The 20,388-nt window shown below is 39.9% G+C and overlaps 1 protein-coding gene across 1 annotated transcript in view; it reads left to right on the top strand.

The window, feature by feature from the left end:
- Positions 1–20,388, top strand: part of LOC138589231 (pleckstrin homology domain-containing family G member 4B-like) — a 36,992-nt gene that overhangs the window by 1,849 nt on the left and 14,755 nt on the right. Inside the window, exons 2-5 of the mRNA XM_069659430.1 lie at positions 17,215–17,266; positions 18,767–18,964; positions 19,138–19,597; positions 19,697–19,915. Of these exons, the coding sequence (XP_069515531.1) occupies positions 17,215–17,266; positions 18,767–18,964; positions 19,138–19,597; positions 19,697–19,915 (929 nt within the window). The remainder of the gene's footprint in view (positions 1–17,214; positions 17,267–18,766; positions 18,965–19,137; positions 19,598–19,696; positions 19,916–20,388) is intronic.

Below are 20,388 nucleotides of genomic sequence, written 5' to 3'. Positions count from 1 at the left end.
TCAAAGAAGCTAAAGACAGTCATCAGCACAGAAAAACTCAGAAAACTGTAGAAATGAATAACACCAGTGGACATGTTACTGAAATATTGAAATTGCAAATGTGAAACAATGCAGTTTTGACTCTTGGTAAAACTCTGCAGTTCTAAAACATCACGTAGGGCTTAAGAAGCTTGTGGCAGACATTTTTCATTTTGAATATTATAGGCCTCCCAATAAGTCAAATAGGAATGGATAGATCATTATAGAAAAAAAAAAAAGCTCTAAACTGCTCTCTCTATGTTACTCCAAACCTAATGTTCTATGTTCCTCCTGTGTGACCTGAACCCTTTGCCTCCCTCCTGTAACCAGCTGTTACTGTCTGTCTGTGTGGCTGCGTCTTCCCTGCTCTGGAGCTTCTTCTCTGCTGTGTGGGCGAGGATATAAATAAGATGTTGTGTGTGCGTGTTGTTTAACCAGCTGCTGTGAGGTTTGTTTGTCTACCCTTAGTGCAGGTGTACCGGCTGGCCTCTAGATGTTGTTCTCGGGCCTGTTTTAGGTCTTCCCGCTGTCTGGCACTTACCACCCTGCTTTTACCTCAAGGGTTGGAGTCTGTTTGTGTTGGCTCAGCATCACCTGCCTCCTATGTTGGAGCTCTGTGTAGATATGTGTATTAAGATTAAAATTGTTCAAAATCTGCAAAAATAAAAAACATAAATTATTTTCCTGTTGTAGGACAAAAAATGTGTTTGTAATATGTATAATTCTTCATATTTATGGGTTGATTGACTGTAGATGCAGGAAAATGACTTGTGTACTTTGAATAGTGATGTACTGTATGACTAATGTGACCTTCAGAAAGCTCTAGAGTTTAACCACATTTCAAGGTTTTTATACTAATTGGAACAACTCCCTTAAGATAAATGATAGACTGTTAAGATACAGTATGGGTGTGTGTGTGTGTGTGTGTGTGGGTGTGTGTGTGTGTGTTCCCATCTAGACAGAGAGGAGGATGGGAAAGTGCCCCTGGCTTTGCAGGGCAGACCACCAGCAGTGACAGTCACATATAGACCCAAATATTGACAGCTTGATATCCCCAATACCTAAAATGACCTGGTCTCCAAACTCTATCACGTGTATTTACAGTATGTTTTAGTTTGACATTATTGTTTAGTGTCCAAGTGTCCAAATTGGTTTTCCTCCAAATGCATCAAACATATGTACAGTACATATTCTCACAAGCCATACATTTATAAAGATACAAAAACATAAAAGATAACTTGATAAATAATGAACATAAATGCTAAAAAATTGATCCTTCCTGGACTTTTTATTGGAATCCCAGATCTTAGCAAAGAGATTACGTTTACCTCTAAGTAAGCGTCTCATTATTTCCTGTCTGAGACAAGTTAACAAATCTCTGAACCATGTGTCCAAAAGGCGAGTCACAGATGCTTTTCAGTTTAAAAAAAGTATCTTTGTTTCAATATGTCTAAGAATTTCCTCTAGAGCTGAATGTTTAAGACATTTCTGGTATTGAGTGAAGTGTCTCAATAACAACTCAACATGTTGGTATGGTTTAGTTCAAATTTTTCATGGAGGACATCCTCAAGATGAATTGTAATCACTTGGGGCCAGTTGTTCAAAGGTAATCTGATCGGATTTTGGTTATCGGATTGGATCAAATTTTGAAAATGGGTTGTTCAAAAGGGAAAGAAGGAATCTGAAATCGGATTAGATCACGTAATCCAATCCTAGTTTTAATCTGGATCAAACCTGCAGTTTGTATTGTTCAAAACTTTTCAGTAGGATTTGGATAACTTTGATCCAAAAAAACAGGATTATCCCGATCCCAACAGGGGGTAGGATTTCAAGGTGGATTTCAGGAAGAAAATGTAGTAAAACTTTAAAATTGGTCAAATAATACAACATTTGTATCATTTAGTGTATGTACTTTTATTTATATTTTGCACTTGACTTGTTTAACCGTCACAGTGATAAAGTAGATATCGTAGACATAGGCTACCAATTAAGCCTTTCAGTATAGTAAAGTAAAAAATAAAATAAAAATGATCTTGTCCCCATGAAATAATCCCCCAAACAGATTTCAATAACAAACAAAAATTCAATTTTTCTTGTCATTCATCACTGTATATTAATTTCAAAGAAACAATCATCAGAGATGAACCTGTCAAAAATAATTTCTATTTCTATTTGTTTTTTATTTGTTGTGGCTCAGATGAGGGGTCATAAAAGAAATTATAAATGGAAGTGTATGTTTATGTTATTTTTGTGTTTTGTCTCAAAATAAGAAACACTTAAAGTGACCCCATGTTGGCTCTTCTACCTGTTGTTCTTTACATAGCTGGTAGCCCACATTGTGATATGTTGTCCCATTTAGAGCACTGGTAATCCGGATTTGGTAATCTTGAAAACTGTGTATCTTGATCAGGGTGATCCAATCCAATGTTGCTTTGAAAAACTGGCATAAAACTAAGACGGATTACCTGATCCTGAATGGCAAAAAATGGGATTTCCAAATCCGGATCATTTTAATCCAGATTACATTTTTGAACAACTGGCCCTTGGTGATTTTTTTTCTCAGATCAAACCTTCAAATTATACAGTTCTTTGGTGTATGACAAAATACTTGCAAACCTTGTAACACTCTAATCAGGCTCAGCTATAGGCTACTGCTAAACAGGGAAAACATACCCGTTAAACATAATTTTTACATAATCATTGTGAACATACTGATGTCAGCATTCAGCTGAAAGTCCGCTGTGCCTACACAGTCTCACAGAGCTGCCAGAGTGTGTTGTTTTAATTATAGAAACACGAAAATGCTCCACGGGCCAATTTGCATTCACACTATTGCTGCAGGTCATGGATAGTGGGATGAACAGCTTTCTCTCCAGGCCTGGTGTGACTTGACATTCAAGACTGGGGTTACATGTGAATCATATAGGACTCATGGTACTAGACTCCAGCCTGAGGAACATGCATTAATGAGTCAAACGTAAAGGTCCATCAGACCTTGCCAACTGGCCAGAACTTGGTCAATGCTATGGACTGATTATTTTCTTCACTAGAGATTAGCTCATGGATTTATTGTCATATTCTGTAGGAATATCAAAAATTTGAATGTCTTGACATGTATACTCATTTTTTTGCCAAATTTATGTCCAAGGTGTCTTATATTCCCTCCTAGTCTTTGTTTGTCAATCTGGCTACTGCAGGCGTCACATTTCAGTCAGACCAGGACAAACAGGGACAGTCTTTGAGAACAATACTTTTAAAAGAATCCAGTCCCCCTGGCGGTTCATCCTGACTTACCCAAACAGCTCATGGTGATTTATGACCTACAGGGTAAGCTCCAGAGGAGACTGTGAGGGGTCACACAGTCAGTTGAACCGCCAAAATAGACGTCACTCCTTCACTCCCCCACTGGGTCAATTTGTCTCTCTCATCCCAAAGCTGTCGCTTTGACACAAGTGTTGAATCACACAGTAGATCTGGGTCAGATGTGAAGAGGCCCCAACTGTTTGAGTTGTTTGTAGCTTACTGTTGTACCTATACTGGGTTTAGCTTGAGTGAGGTATAATATTAGCACCCAATGCAATACTGAACAGTTTTGTGTGTCACACGGCTGTCTGCACCTTTGCAAAGTAGGTCACTACATGTATAGGTTGTCTACCAGTGAACTTACACTGTTGGTGTACCAAACTGGTGTTGGATTCCCTTGTTGGAACAAAAAATGTTACTTAAAAAGCAACACTATGAAGCGTGCATTGTGGTGAGGTTGGTCAGGCAGGACGTGATCACCACAGCTAAGTGTTAGCTGTTCAGACACCTGTCAGTCAAGGTAAAAATACCCCCAAAAAACTCAAATTAAAGCCTCGATGGCACAATTATTTTGCAACAGAAACCCAATAGAAAAAAGAAACAAGCTACTTGCAGTCAGTTTATAATGATCACCATCTAGTGGTTCTTCCTGGTACTGCATGTTAAGGCACTTGCACATTGGGTTGACAAGTTCCAGCTGTGGTGGTTGCTGCTTGGGTGAAAACCAATGTGGATACAGCTAAGTGCACTTATCCAACAGAGAACACTGGCCACTGATTACAGATCAAGACACATAAACAGTCTGGAATGAAAAGCTTGTGGTCTGGATTTTTCCCAGCAAGTTTGAGCAAAAAAATCTTATGAAATCTTTTCTTTCTTCTTTCCTCTTTTCTTTTCTTTCTGCTTTGAGCTTAAGCTTTAATGATTTGTTGCCACACCAGGCTGTAAACCTTTATTCAATGATGCTGTCCAGAACAGTAACAAGAACCTTTGTTCAAAGCCCTAAATCTGAGCAGAAAATAAAAAAGTTAGGTAGAAATAATAAGCAATAGCACATTATTTATTTATTACTAAAGCGTATGTCGACTGCAGTTCAGTTTATTTACTTACTTATTTTATTGCTACCTGGGTCACTCTAACATTCAGATGTTGATGTTGATGTGATAAAGTCAAAGTTTGCCTGTTAGTGATCATATCCTTACTGTACTGTTACTTCAAACTACTGTGAGGAGCTTTCGACTGGTTATAAAAATGCCTGTCATCAACGTCATGAAGTTGACATCTGAGGAAGATATTTAATTCACACAGACAGGAAGTGCCTTTGTTTAAAATTTCCAGGAAAAAAGTAAGTAACATTTGAAAAGCATCACTTTTATTCGTAATTAATTATATTTACACTGTATTATGGCATTGCTATTTGCTATTTTGCTATTGTATCTGCTTTGTTCAAAGTAAAATATCTCCAAACAGAATGCCACTTCAAACGTTGCCCTATCACTGGACCATATTACCCCCTTTATCCAAACTGAGTGGTAAATACCGAACCTTTCACTGGTTTGTAGAAACCTAGTTAAAACGAGAAAGGCACTGTAATGATTAAATAGTTTCATTAATATGCAATTGCAGTTAATATGCAGTTTGATTAATAGAGGAGGTTTAGCTTCTGATCAGAGCATCACCTACTGTAAAATAAATCTAAGATTGATTCAATAGTTTTGTAAAATCTAAGACAGCTGCTTGTGAGGGACTCAACCTCTTGAAAACCAACGTTATGTATCACCAACATTCCTGCATCACATGCGTCTACGAAACACTGAAGTAGCCAATTGCTAATAAAACTGTCAGTTATCTGACCCCCCTGTGTTACACAGCTCTGACTCTCGAGTGACTCCTGGAGGGAATGCATCCCCAGCTATGTTAACTGCTCTACAGAATGGTAATGAGGTGCTAGCTGCCTAAGCCAGAGTTTGGGACCATGCATTCTTCAAGTGCTGAGGATGCTGGAGACAAAAATAGAAGGCGAATGCATGAGGTGCGTTTGTTTGGATCACTGGCTGGGATTAGCAGCTACCAAACACTTGGTTCCATCAAAGCTATTGTAACAAAGTTAACCAACTCATAAACACACTCAACCTTTTTACATCCGCTCTGAGACAACATTGACACCACTGCTCCCTAACACAGCACAAAAAGTGTTACATACAGAGCGGCAGGCTGGTTTTATTGGCTATTTTACGTGTCTGGAGCTGTGAATGATAAACTGACTGACCTTAGATACAAACAAAACACTGTCTGTAAATATGATATGATATTTTGTATCCAGTGACGTGCGGTGAGGTTCATGGCTGGTGAGGCACTGACTCCATCAGAATCAGATTTACAAATATATGAACCCAACAACAGAGTAGATTATTCACCATTTGTGAATTCGTGGCAGCGGCAGCGAGTAGTGGCACTTCCTGCTTCCTGCCTTCCACTCCAGTTGCCGGTGTCTGAGGCAGCTGCCACTGACCTGCCACTGACCTGCCACTTACTCTGCAGTTGCGGAGTAGCATAAACATTTCTGGGCTCACCAGCGCCCCCTACGTTGAGGCAAGAAAACTGCCTGCCTCACCCAGTGCCTCTTCACTGCCGTTGTAAGATCGCTGAGCACACTAAACAGGTTACACACATATATTACATACATCAGCTAAACTATGGAAAGCCAGGGGGGCATATATTAAAAGTGTTTGAAAGTGTTTTATTGGCGACATACAGAGAGACAGTAACACGCTCTCATTGCATGGCAGAGCACAGTTTGTGAGGGATTGCGCAATCCAAGGTGAGGCTCAGCTTGCTGCTGCCTCACTGTGCGTCTCTTCCCCGTATTTGAACGGAAATGTGAAAATTCAGCGATTTTTAATAAAAAACGATCCAAATTGTTTAAGTTAAATGGAAAATCAGTTTATAGTTCAAACCATTTGATAAATATAACCATTTAATTTATCTGTTTATTATATATTTTATTTATGATGACAGGTGAGGCTCTGCCTCTCCTGACCGCACGTCACTGTTTGTATCTGATCAAAGAATAATCTTTGAAAATCCAGGTTATATTTACAAGTTTAGTTTAAACTACAGTGTAAGATTTAAGTCCTGAATACATTAAAGACTAAGCTTGGAAAATGATTACAGACTCAGTGCAGGTTTTATCAAGAGAATCACTTGATGCTTTAGGAACTCCATCTTAATGTATCTATTACAATAAAACGTTGTAAATTATATATGAGCAACTGCATTATCTATTTCTAGCCTTAAATTCTAGTACTTTAAAGTTACTTTGATAGAGCGTGAAAGTGATTTTTTCTTTTCAGTCTTAAAAATAAATCAAAAGCAAAGACCAGCTGTCAATGATTTATTATTGTCTGCCAGAAACGATCAATCCTGCTTGTCAAGACTACATGCATAACAGTTTTTTTAGTAATGATTTATTGATTCGTTCATTGACCTATAAAATGTAAAACATTTCTTAAAACATAACCAATAGCCCACAAAATAAATACCTTATTATTAACCATAACCTAATAATCATATTATTATTACAATATGAGGAGAGATAAAGAGATGACAGAATATCAGGGGAGAATCAAAGGGCATGCATCAAAATCTGTGAGTCTCCAGTCAGTTCAGTCAGGTTGAAAAAAATTATTTAAGTTGCTTGTTATTTGCAAATTAATTCCGAAGTAAGTATTACATCTAGTTGCACAGTTTACATGTTTTTAAGTATGTAGTACAAAAAGTGAATTTACACTTCAGCTGGCATGTAACGCCATGATTTGGAGAACTTGGAATTTTGAACCTTGAGTTAAAAAACCTGGACATTTATGCAGCAACAACATGAAAACATAACATAAAGCAGGCATATGATTTTCATTGCAAATGATCCTCATCCAAACTTCTCATCGCTAATGTCCAGGCTGTATGTGTGTGTGTGTGTGTGTGTGTGTGTGTCACAGTGCACAAGCAGTTGTCATCCTCTGCTAGTGTGAATACTTTGTCTCGCACACATGCAGCCACGCAGAGAGAGAGAGAGAGAGAGAAAGAGAGAGAGAGAATGTCATTGACTTGTTTTTGTAGGCAACCTTGCTCTGTTCAGATTGTAATTCACAATGATGACCTGACAAAGAAGCGAAGGAGGAGGGGCAGAGATTTGGGATTAAGTTAAATGTCCTTGTTATAATATGCATGAGTGAAATGGAGGGGAGGGAGATTTTCAGAGCGTGAGAGACAGAGAGATGAGGACATGGGCGACAAGGCCTTGGCTGTGACCAGTTGAATCAACAGATACTCTCCTCTGGCGAGGACACGCTCCCTCTGCTCAAACCTTATTCCACAGTCATGCTGTCACACGCACACACACGCACACACACATTCGATTTACTCATCCCCCCTCCGTCTCTGACTTTTGCGCATTTTCCTTGTCTTGTCAGTGCATTAACAGAGCCGGGAGGAGCACTAGAGAGAGGGAGAGTAAGAGAGGGAGAGAGAGGAAGAGCGAGGGGAGGGACATGAGGACAAAAATGATAGCTTCAGTATGACACATCAACACAAACACACATGTTTGTCCTCGGGCTTGTTCTTCACTGCAGAAGTCGAGGCAGAGGGCATGTTACCCTCCAAAACATGATCATGAATAAGTTGTTTTGTTGCTGGGTAATAAAAGGGTCATGTTCTTCCCATTCTTATGTGAGCAAAACCACTATGCACCATTGCAGTGTAATCAATGTGATTCCATCGTTTCCTGTTTGTGCTGAAATTATTGGTCTTTTCATCAGTAAGTTGATACATTCAGTAATTGGTGGATCTATCTAATGTGATGAATTTCAGGTTTTCCTTTTTTATAGAAATGTAAATTGAGGGGAAAAAATTCTGTTTCACTAAGCTTCAGAGAGTTTGAATTCTAATAGGCATCATTGTTTGATGCTGACAGAACACAAGCAGCCATAAAATAACTTTGGCTATACTGTAGATATAATGCAGCATATCACATAATAAGGGATAAGAAAAGCTTTATTAATCCCCCACAGGGGAAATTAGCTTGTTATAGCATCTCACAATAAGAGGCAACTTAGTAATCAAGTGATAAAGATAGAAAAAAATATAGGGGCGTATTTGCTGAGTGCTGAAAAAAATTTTGAGGAATGAAGTGCATGGATTCTTTTCTTCTCTGTCTGGATCAGACAGAGAGAGAGAGAGAGAGAGAGAGAGAGGCACTTCACTGTCAGTCTATGTCTCTCTGTCCCTCTTTGTGTCCACTTTGACACCACCAGGTCAAACATTCGGAGACGAGATATTCTTGTAACCGTTTTACAGCCTCTTTCATCAGTATTCAGTTTCACATGGCAGCTTTGCCTCTTACATTTTAACACTTTTTCCTCACCTTCTCACCTCTCCACCTCTCCTCCTCAAGTCATTACACTCTTCTCTAGTTTCAACTCTCATCACCAAAAAATCCTAAACTTAACTCAGGATAAATATCTTCAGTTCGTATTACAAACAGGAATAGTTTGTGTAGCCATTCTACCTTTGGTTCATATATTTTCCATATAAGTTCTCCTGTTTTTTAACTGCAAGTAAGACACTCAACTGTTGTTAATATAACACTTTGCTTGGTACATATTTATTTTATTTATTTATTTTTAAAATATTTTATTTTTAGTGTCCTGCAGGCATGTCACTTTTTTCTCTTCTCTTCAGACTTCCATTGTCAGATAACTTTCCTTTTTGCCTTCATGCTGGTCTTGTGACAGGAAGAGTGAAGCAGTAGTGGATGTGGGTTTTGCTGCCACAGTTACAGCATTGAGCTTATCAAACATTTTATGACGGTGCCACTGAAGCTCTGATCCTTTTACTGGCTCATTAGCCCTCTGGGAGGCTGACTAATTCCCCTCTGATTTGAGAATATGCAGATTTCAATGTTGTGTTATTTTCTTTGTCTAGCCTGATAGATATCACTTCATAATGTTGTTTTGGTTAAGAAATAATAGTTTAGCACAAGAAGGAATCAGGAAAAGTTAGCATTAAAAAATAATTTTAGAGTACAGGATTTACTTTGAATATCAGTCATGAACAGTGTGTGTATTATATGTGTTTATTATATCTGTATTATATTATTTGACAAAAGATAAAGTTTCTTCAATGAGCTAACAATCATTTTAAGCTTGACATGTTTTTATTTTTACTCTCTCCTGCACATTTAGTAGCCTGTGTGGACTCTTTCTGAAATTAAAAACAGTAAGTTGAAATCTTTGCAGCATTTGTTGTTAAAAACATTAAATTAGTGTTCCTCTTCATCTCCCGTCAGTCTGATGTCAAACTGACCTCCATGAATTCCCTTATCTTAACCAGTGCTTCATGCCCAACTTCAACTCTAACCTCAAATGAAATGGTTTACCTTGTGGGGACCAGTACCAGCCTCCTGGTCAGTGCTCATAATGAAAGTTTGACTGGATTTGTATCACCACAACATGAGTAACAATCACATACACACTATCTCTGAATCTGTGTATCATTTTGTGTTGGCTGTCTGAGGATTGTATGATCATGTTCCTTGTTGGCATTAAATTGTAATTCTGGTCCCGCGGTTGTTTCTCTCTCTCTCTCTCTCTCTCTCTCTCTCTCTATCTCTCTCTCTGTGTGTGTGTGTGTGTTTGTGTACATAGTGTAAGAAGACGCCACAGAGAAATACTGAAGAATTTTCACTTGCATGTGCTTGGATTTACTGCCACGCTTGTTTCTCTTGCTCTCTCTCTCTCTCCCTCCCTCTCTATCTGTCTCTCCCTCATGTTTAGTCACGCTGCCCTCTCACTCAAACATAGCGCCCAGCGCTCTAGGTGCTGCGAGGGGGAGAGAGCAAGCACAGAGAGGCAGAGAAGCAGAGAAAGACAGGACTTAAAACAGAGACACAGAGTGAGAGAAATGAGACAAATCAAAGACTAAGTGCGGCTCAGCTGGAGACTTGATGAATGCTCATGCAGCTGGCTTAGGGATGTCCTAACTCACTCGGCAGTTAGCGAGTGTCTGGACAGAATGGATTTCATTTCGGTCCAACAGCCATGGAGCAGGAGCAGCAGCTCTGTAGATTATTATAACTCCGCTTGGATTATTCCAGAAACCGCTGCAGTTGTGATGAATGGGACTGACAGTCTGCAGAAAGGAAGATGGTAATATGGAAATCTGCTTGCTGTGAGATTATGTTACTTTCATTCTGTTTTGTCTCGGGTCAGAGTCAATACATGACAGTCTTGTTTTGTGTGATAGTCATCCTTGTATCATAATTTAACTTTCAACTTCACTGATAAAAATTTACTCACTGAAAATGTGATTTATGATATTGCTTAGCTGAATCTCAAATAACTTGTTTTCTTCACTCTTGCTTTCCAGAAGCTTTTTGTAAGAGGGTTAGAGCTGCTCAACACTCTCTATTGATTTATTTTATATATGTAAAGTTTGTATTTATATGAGCATCACCTAAACCTAATCTAAAAGATGTTGGATGCAGAGTTTCAGCTTCATGGCGTTGAACTTGGTCCTTCATTTTTCCTGTCATACGTCTCTGTGTGAGATGACAGCGGAGGGTGATGTGCGGTTTGTTACTCCAACTTCAGGAGTTATTTAAATTCTTGAATTACATCATCATAAATGATGCTCTGTTTGTATTTTGTTTCATTCTTATATATTTTGTACAATGAAGATGTCACCTTGAACTCTGGACAATTTTCATTATTTTCTGTCATTATTTTATATTTTATTATATAGGCAAAATAGAAAATGAATTAATTTAAAAGAAATCATGAAAACTCATTGCTTGCAGCCTTTGACATGTAAGAATACACACTTTGCTTCTTTTAACACATCTTAAATGATTCCCTTTTGACATCTAGGATCTGTTTAAATAATACTACAGTCTTTTATTTATTACACCCTGACAAGCAGCCTTTTATGTTCAAACATGCAGGTACTCTGACTGTGTACAGCGTACAGCATAGCTCCCATAGCTTCCCCTGGCTGCTGCTCTCTGCTGGAGTGTTTTGACTCAAGGTGAAGGTCTCAGGTTACAGAGCATTAAGGCATATTTCACAAACCAGCCACTGTATCTGCCTCCTTCCTGGACCCCTGTTTACTGGCATCTGAGTCATGCAGGAGCTAGAACAGATCGGGTGTGAAGAAAACATCCAAAGAATCAGCGAGGTGATGTTTAACTTAAATTTAAAGTTTGACATGTTCTTTTACAATCTCAGCTGGCATCCTGTGGAGGACATTTCTGAATGCATGTAACAGTGTCAATCTGTTATAGAGAGGGTGTGCCCACTTCTATATAATGTAGATTTTGTTTGGCACTCATTGACTACGATGCTGTGAAGGGAGCACAATTTTGAAATGCCCGCCCAGCTCTCCTGTAGGTTTGATTTGGCAGGGCACTTTGCATGTGTGTGTATGAGTGTGTGTGTTTGTGCATAGCTGTGATTTTCCTGCATATTTGCCATGTCGTTGAAGCCAGAGTCCATTAACCTGACTATTCCTGTTTTAGGAGTGACCTCAATGTTTGGGTATTTGTTCCTGTGTTGACCAGGTTACACAGAGCATCCTTTTTCTCTCAGCAGAAGGACGCCTTGTTCTGTCCTGGTGATTCAATGGAAATACGCAACAGTTCTGTTTGCAAAACTACAAATCATCACCTTGCTTTTACCTTGAGCCCACTCCTTTATGCTGCTTTGGCGGGGAACATCTGCTCTGTGCAACATGTTCAATGATACAAAAATGTTTCAGTCACAGTAACTCTGAGTTGACGTGTCGACTGGTCTGGTGTGGCTCTGAGGCAGCTGTTCAAAGTGTTGGACTTTGACGGGTGTGGACAACTGCAAAGTGTTCATTTTTAGTCTCTGGGGAAAAAAGTACTGATTATTTATCTGCATAGTTGGAAGATTCAGGGCTTCAATTGTTTCATAAAGTCTTTTTCAGCACATTTTATTCAGAGCTGCGTGAAGATTTGATGTAATATTTAGTTGTGGGTCTGATGAATGTGACTAAGTGTGCTTCATCTGTGTTGTCACCTGTTTTCCTGTATCTAAGTGATCGTTTCAGGTTGTTAGTTATTAAATCTGCCAGTATGAGTAACATTAAGCACAGCTGTGGGCTAATTACAGATGAGTGTGTCAGTGAAAGCTAAGCCACACTTTGATATAATAACACGCCTCGTACACACACAGCGCAGACATGTCAACTTACTCCTGATGAGTTTAAAGACGTGCCTAAAGTCCCGGCTCATTCATAATTCCCTGACGTGTTTTTAACGACTTAAACACAGGCCTCGCTGCCTCCTGACTGCTGGGTTTACAGCCACCTTCAAACTGTCCTGCTGATCAAGGACGTCATGATAAGTGTTTGCCTTCCGCAAACTCCGATTTGCTGATCCCTGTGAAGCTACTAAATATACTGTCTGGCCGTCCCGGTGCCGCAGTGGTCTTGTTCAGTAGCTCTTCTCAGCCTGTGTTTATGTCCGACCTCAGTGTCATTTGGTTTGTGCTTGTGCATGGGTGTTACTGAGTGTGTAGAACTAGAGAGCCACAAGATGTAAGAAATATATTTGCCACTCTTTTTGTAGCCAATCGTCTCAATGTCAAAGGGACAATGTGGGATCAATAAGGTGCATTCATCACTCAAAAAAGTAAAGCCCCTCTTGACAAAAGATGGGACTTAGAACCTTTGTTCTTACCTTTTGTTCTGAGTTATTTGTTTTCCTGCTGGGGATTGCCAGGTTGCAAATAGCACGGAATAATAAATTATTTACACCCAAAGTGCTCAAATAAACACCAAAAGATTTTGGATAACCTGAAAAGATCTGGGGCTGCACAATGGTGCAGTGGTTAGCGCTCGCTAGAAGGAATCCAGGTTAGGACGTAGTGGGCCTTTCTGTGTGGAGTTTGCATGATCATGTGTGGGTTCCCTCCGGGTACTCCGGCTTCCTCTCACATGCCTGTTAGGTTCATGGTGACTCTGAATTGCCTGTAGGGATGACTGTGAGCTTGAAAGGTTGTCTGTCTCTATACGTGTCAGCCCTGTGATTGACTAGCGATCAGTCCAGAGTGTAACCCGCCTCTCGCGAATGACAGCTGACAACAGGATAAGCGGAACAGATAATTAATGGATGAAAAGATCTGATATGGTGTGTCATCTCTAATCTTTGGGCTCCTGTATAAAGCAGCCACTATTAACTCCAGGGAGCCCATAAACTAGCACCAACATTGAAGAATTAACCCCTGGAGATGAACCAATGAAATTTTAAGTTCGTCAATACAGTTGCTTGAAATAAAGCTTGTAGTTGATTTACGGATCTGTATGTCATTCACAACTGATGGAAAAACATGACGTGACATGTTGCTTCTTCACTATTAAAGAATCTTAACTCACAGAGGCATCTGTCTGTTTAAACAAGGAGACTAGTCACCACCACGCTGGTGTGAGGCACTACAATGCGCTATTCATTGTTCTATGGTTTGTCACTACACAACCTGGTAGTCACTAATCCGTTTTCAGCATAATTGGATTTCCTCCACTTTACAAAATAGTTCAGATTATCTATCACTATCTATGTTTCCTGCTCATGGTTGGTTGTCACAGTCATTTCAGTGAATGGCAAAATCGATCAGCTGGTCGAGAACAGAGGTTCATCACTTCAGATGCAAGACAACTCTCTATGATGATTTTGTTAGTTGTGTCTTTCATCCCACACATTTTAAAACAAGAGAGACAAAGGAATATGTAACAAGGTAACTTTTCTAGTCAACTATAGTATTAATCAAGTGGGAAAATAAAGACCAGACTAGTTTTCTGGAATAGCAGTGACTAAAATAAATCTGTATCTGACATTTGAGTATGAATTCCCTATAATAAACAATAAACAAACAATAATTGGTTTCTGAGACTTGAGGTGGAGGCTTGCTACACAAGTGTGAGGCTAGAAACCTCATATAAATCTTTATGTTCATGTAAACTCATTAGAATTATAGTGTAGCTTTAATGTTATTATAGAAATTGGGCCTTCTCCTTGCATTCATTAGGTCAAACGTCCTGACCTTGACTCCTCAATGACTCAGCATCTGAAAATGATCCATCGGTATAGATAAATGTTCCAGTCTGTTAAAGCCACATCATGGAGCTTTCATACCTCCCATTATTTGTCCTCTAATGAGGCAGAGCAGGAGAACACAAAGATGAAACCTCAATGTGAAGATAACTTCAGCTTATGGATCAAGACATTAGTAATTCATAGGAAAATCTCCTCCAATCAATAGGCCTAACTAGATTTTAATCGTAAGTGGTAAACAATGACATTTTAACAAATATATATCTTTTATGAAGAACAGTTTTCACAACTGTCTCATATTATATCTCATGTTCAGGTCATTTTCATGTCCATTTGAAGGATTAGCTGAACAAAGTTGTCAGTGTAACCATTTTGTCATTCAAGACAGTAGTTAATAAAAGTAGTGCATAACACTTGCAGAGGTTGTTCAAATGAATCCTTGCTGTACATAAATCCATGTCACATCTGTCCCTCCGCTTTGTGTTGGCAACAGGAAAATCGTTTTAATAGTTTGTGAAATCCAGTGAGGAATCTGTGTATATCATCTCTGTTTTTTTAAAGATGAAAAACCACAGATGTAAACACCGGAAATGGATTCTTGTCATGCTTATTTACGGGCGTATCAGTGTCTGAGCCTTTGAAGTTTGGCCAAATCACATCACTTTTGCTTATTATGCTTCACATATTTCTCAGGCATCTTTGCTACATAATAACACGCAAACTGAATATTTGCAAGGATACTTAGACTCATAAACTAAGGGGATGGCCAGTTTTTATATAAATTATAATTAGAAAAGATAAAATAAATGTAGCTATTGATGTTAGTTTACAGGAGCTGTCATGAAAACTGCTTTTGAGGAACCAAATACTTTAAATATTTTTCCAGTTTTTGGTTTTCTATTTCTGAACTCTTCAAAACACTTTCTGTTTCTTTCCCATGAAACCATTATAAACGTCTTCCTTCATGCCATGAAGTAGTTTGTCAACATGTTTTACCAGGATTTAAATGAATAAATATATGATTTTGGAAAACCTTTACGTGCCATAATGACCCATTTGGGCTCCTCCTGGTTGAGAGAAATGGCTCACCATGCATGCTTTTATTTTTTCATTGTGAAATATCTTGTTCTTGTAAAGGCAGGAACTTGCTTGACACAAGGAATGTGCAAAGACTATTTCTGTTTCATAATGATACTGGACAGAGATATTCAAACTGTCCTCAGCTCCCGCACTGGGACATCTTATCCACAGTAATGTGAGCATCGTCGTTTATTTCAGTGAGAGTGTTTATATAGAGCAGTGTGAATCTACAGCAACAGTATGCTGGCTGGGGAAGAAGGACAGGTCCATACAGCCCACTCATGCACAGCATACTGGTGACGGACAGATAAATAAACATGTAAATTTAAAGGTGCTATATGTAACTTTAAGAAAATCCTCATTCCTAGCAACACGGTCAGCTGTTGAGGGAACTGCAGTCAACCTTCTTGTACACGCTCGTGTGGACACTCGCACGCATGAACGAGCATAAATACACTGCATTACTCCTACATTATGCTTCGTAACCAAACGGTAAATTACGCTGGCAAACCAGCAAATCATCACAAGCATTGGCGAACATGAGCCAGGCAGGGCTAGAAAGAGTTGGGATGAAGCACAGTTTTGTTTCTATGACAACAATAAGTTGTGGGACTGTTTTGATCCCCAAAAGCAATCGAACGTCTCCATGATTCACATGCCATGTCGATGTTGACTCTAGTTTTCCCCCTGACGTTGGTCACATTCCTGTTTGGTCAGACTTTTGTTTTTATTCTTGTGTGTAGTTTGTGCTGGTGTTGTTGTGGGTGCCGGTCGTTGGTTGGCATTATCCCTCTCCATTTCACAGCTTGCGTTGTCTCGTGTTGCACACTGTTGACTGCAGTGGCGTAAAATGAGCTCTCAGCAGAGATACGTCACATCCTCTTGTTTCGCAGAAAAACCGTCCCGATTGCTTTACATAAAAATCAGCCCACAGGTTGTTAGGGCCAATGGAGGAAGTTGGGAAGGTCACAATTTATCAGTTCCTCTATTATCCCTTCACACATTGGCAATAAAAATTATTTGATTGATGAATATATGTAAAATCTTACATAGGCTATAGCCCCTTTAAAATCAAATCAAACACTCAACGCAGCATTTATGCCGCCCTTACATGTATTCTTGATACATGAATACATGAGTTATTCTTACGTCTGACTCATATTACCTGCAGTAAAAACACTCTTAGGTAATATTTCACTCTCATTTTGTAATCTCTATTATGTTAGTACTCCAAAGTCTTTCTGTCCTTTGCATGTCTATTCATTTCTGTTGCCAGAAGACCCAACCCAACATCACTATTTAGTTCTCTTCTTAAGGTCACATTCATTTTCATTCCTGCTATTTCTAAGCTTCCCTTTGCCAAGATCCCAGACCTCCCTCACAGATGACTAAGAAAATACTCACTGACATTATTTAAGAGTTGATGAGGCAGCCGCTCATGTCTTCAGGATGGGAAAGCATTTAATTCAAATTTAATGAGCAATGAACCAAAATGTTCTTACATTACATAGTGCGCTTCTGGGCCTGCCACCATCCTCATCATGCTCTTATTTGACAACCACCAATGCTTCCATGACTGTCCTCCTCCTTCCTCTCCTACATGTTATTACGATGACCATCACTGTGTTTTGGCCCAGCGGGACGTGGCGGGACTGACCAGAACGCTCTGAGTCATTGTGTTGTTCCAGGGGCTGTGGGGGCTGCGGCCTGGCTGAGAGTCCAGCCTTTTCAGATCAGAATGTAAGAGGATGAGACAGAGTGTGTGGATGACCAATGTCGCTTCAGAGAAAAACAGGCAGAAATGGGTTAATTTAAAGAACATACTCAAAAAAAGAGAACTAATTGAGAAAGTCCCTTTCTTATAAAGTGCAGATCCTGTGAGTCAACATTTTTCCTTTTTAAAGGTGCAGAGACAGAGATGTGCAGCAGATAGCAGAGCTGGACAGGCAAAGAGCCAGTGTTTGTCAGAGGGGACGTAATTCATCACACCCTAACACACCCTTCTCTGTTTTTATCCCCCTATGTCCATGTCTGTCTTTCTTCATCACCACAGCTGGGAACCCTGGGGTTCAGTGGAATGATTTTGACTAACATATATTTATCCAGAAATGTATCTCTTCACCAGAGAGGCATTTTTTTTTTTTTAATTCCCAATAAATAAATGCTTTGTTCCTTCACTGGCATTAATGTAGTCTCATACGATAAATGAGACCAAGCACATGCCTGGAGAAAAATAAGCGCAGCAACATGAATGCTATGCGTCCATATTCAAACATCCTTCCGGATACATAGATCTCCCCACAGAGCCTCATCCATACATGTATATACATTAACCCCGAGGTCTGCTGCCGTGGCCTTTGCTGTGCTAAATAAAGCAGGGCCTAAATGTGGGTAGCGGGCCCTGAGCTCAGGTCAAAGGGAATGTGAAACCATAAACCAGAAGGCTAGCTAGCCTTGAGACCAGTAATTACACACTGTGTTTACTTGGATGTTTGCTGGCAGGCCGCCTGACTATATGTTTAATGACGAGCACAGAGTGTTTGTGTAGCTATTCACTCAGGTCACGAGGTTAAGGACAAGGCCTGTGTAATTTACTGTTAGCCACCATTGAGATGAAAGTGACTGACTCTGAGTGGCTGTACATTACAGGGGAATAAACCTGAATCATCCATATAAATGGTTGCTGTTGATTTGGTAGCTACAGGCTATCGCAAAATAGTAAGCAACAATATTAATCATTTATGAGTAACTTATTATGTAAAAATGCCAAACAACTGTTGGTCCTGCTTCTCAAATGGGATAATTTTCTCTACAATTATCTCAAGATTTTAACAATGTTAGTCAAAAATAACAATCTAAAGACTTCTCTTTGGTCTTCTGGGAATTGTAGTAGGCAATTTTGACAATTTTCTGATAGTAATTAATGTTTAGTTATAGTTTAAGTAAAGAATACTCAGATTATCTCTTTGTTGCAGACCAAGTAGTGATTCAGCATAAACATTTCAATCTAAAACTGTAGATTACAAAAGTGCATCATTGTCTGTCAGTGGTGGCAGGTGTATATCATCTACTTCCATTGCTGAGGAGTTAAACGTGTATAGGCGAAAGGACAGCAGAGTTTATGTCCCAATGATTTTTCGAAAGTTAAATTACTACACATGGGATTCCTGGAATCACTGGTGTGATGTTTTAATTTGAACACATTGATTGGGACCACCTCTTTTTCTATCTTGTTTTCAGAGCCTTAATTCTTTGGAGGGCTCGATCCAGAACCTGCTGTCGGTGCTGTATCCGCCCTTCGAGGCCACTGCCCTCACCCTCCTCAGCCAGCTTTTCCAAATCATTGAAAGTCGTTATCAGGGAGATGCCCTCCGATGCCTGCTGGACTTTTTGGTCCCAGCTAAACACATTTTAGACACGGTGCAGCAGGCTGCATGTGTAAGTCACCGTCTTCTTCTCTACAGCCTATGTGGGTCTAAAGAGACATTCATTCCCTACATTTGTTAATAAAGAACAAAACTGCTAGCCCTAATATTACAATAAAAACATACCAAAAAGCTGATATATTATAATTTCTATAACCTCATACTGTCATTTTCCTTTCCTTTCAGGCTCCGTACTCTGATGTTCTTTTCCTCTGTGAGGGCTGGCCTCTGTGTTTGCGTGACCAAGTTGTTGTCCACCTCGCTCCCATCGACCCCCTGCATCTTCAGCCTGGCGACTTTTACCTCCAGGTGGCCCCATTTTGTGACCAATCAGCTCGCATCGTGGTCTGCAGTCTCCTAGAGGAGGAGGGGCTTATACTTGAGTTAGTTGAGGAGACCCCAATCCCTGAAACTTCTTATCCTTGTATATTCAGTCGTAACTGGTTAGAGGAGATCAACTGCGGCCGCCATGGAACGCCTCTCAGCCAATGCCTGCTCTCCACCGAGCAGGGTGTGGTGAGGATACCATGGGAACGGGTGGCCGTACCTGATTTTGTGGATGTGCCACTGTGTGCTGGAAGTAGTATGGCCTCTGCGCCTCCTCCTTCACATCCTCCTTTAGCACCTCTGCTTCCTCTTCCTCCACATGTTCCTCATCCTCACGATTCTTTATCTAATTGTTCATTTCCTCTTTCTCCTTCAAATGAATCAGCACCAGAGCGTTATCCTGTAACTTCTTTATCACATCCCTCAGCCTTCTCTGTGGAGACAAGAATATGTCCCGCGAAGCACGGCATTGCTGTTTCTCTCTGCCTGGTGGATTCTAGGGCTGCTTCTTCATCCAGGCTGGTCAAAGAGACTGAAACAGAGCCAAAGCCTATTGGCTGGTTGTCCCCTAACACACAGGACAGCTGCTTAACTGAAAGAGATCCAAATACAGCTTCAAAAACCAGCATTGCTTCAGGTACATGCACCCCTGCAAGTGTAGATGCAAACACGTACAAAGGTGAAGATAAAATTAAAGATACAAACATTACAAATAGAAGCAGAAGTGGACCAGCAGGGCAAGTTCCTGCAGAAGGGGAATATATTGATATTATACAGGCAACTATGCTTTTTAGTAAAGCTCAAATAGTAAAAGAAGAAAAACAGAAATTAGAAGTGACAATGCAATCAAACGCACAAATTCCACCACAAATGCACAGATTTCCACACAGACAAGCACATATGCAACCACAAGCAAAAATGCAGTTGTACAAACAGACACAAAGACCGCTTAAAACACAGATACCACCTCAAGCACAGTCACAAGCACATGTGAAGTTACCCACAGAATCACAAACACAAAGTCATTATAGACCAGAGCCTGTATCATTAAAGCCCAACACAGCCACAGAATCGGGACCTCCATCCGCTCTCCACCATTCCCATCACCCT

Source organism: Semicossyphus pulcher, unplaced genomic scaffold, assembly GCF_022749685.1.
Source record: "Semicossyphus pulcher isolate SPU_LCO1_2020_fin unplaced genomic scaffold, fSemPul1.0.p SCAF_13, whole genome shotgun sequence".
Taxonomy (NCBI): domain Eukaryota; kingdom Metazoa; phylum Chordata; class Actinopteri; order Labriformes; family Labridae; genus Semicossyphus; species Semicossyphus pulcher.
Note: the sequence above shows the minus strand (reverse complement) of the source record. Positions and strands in the feature narration are given on the sequence as shown.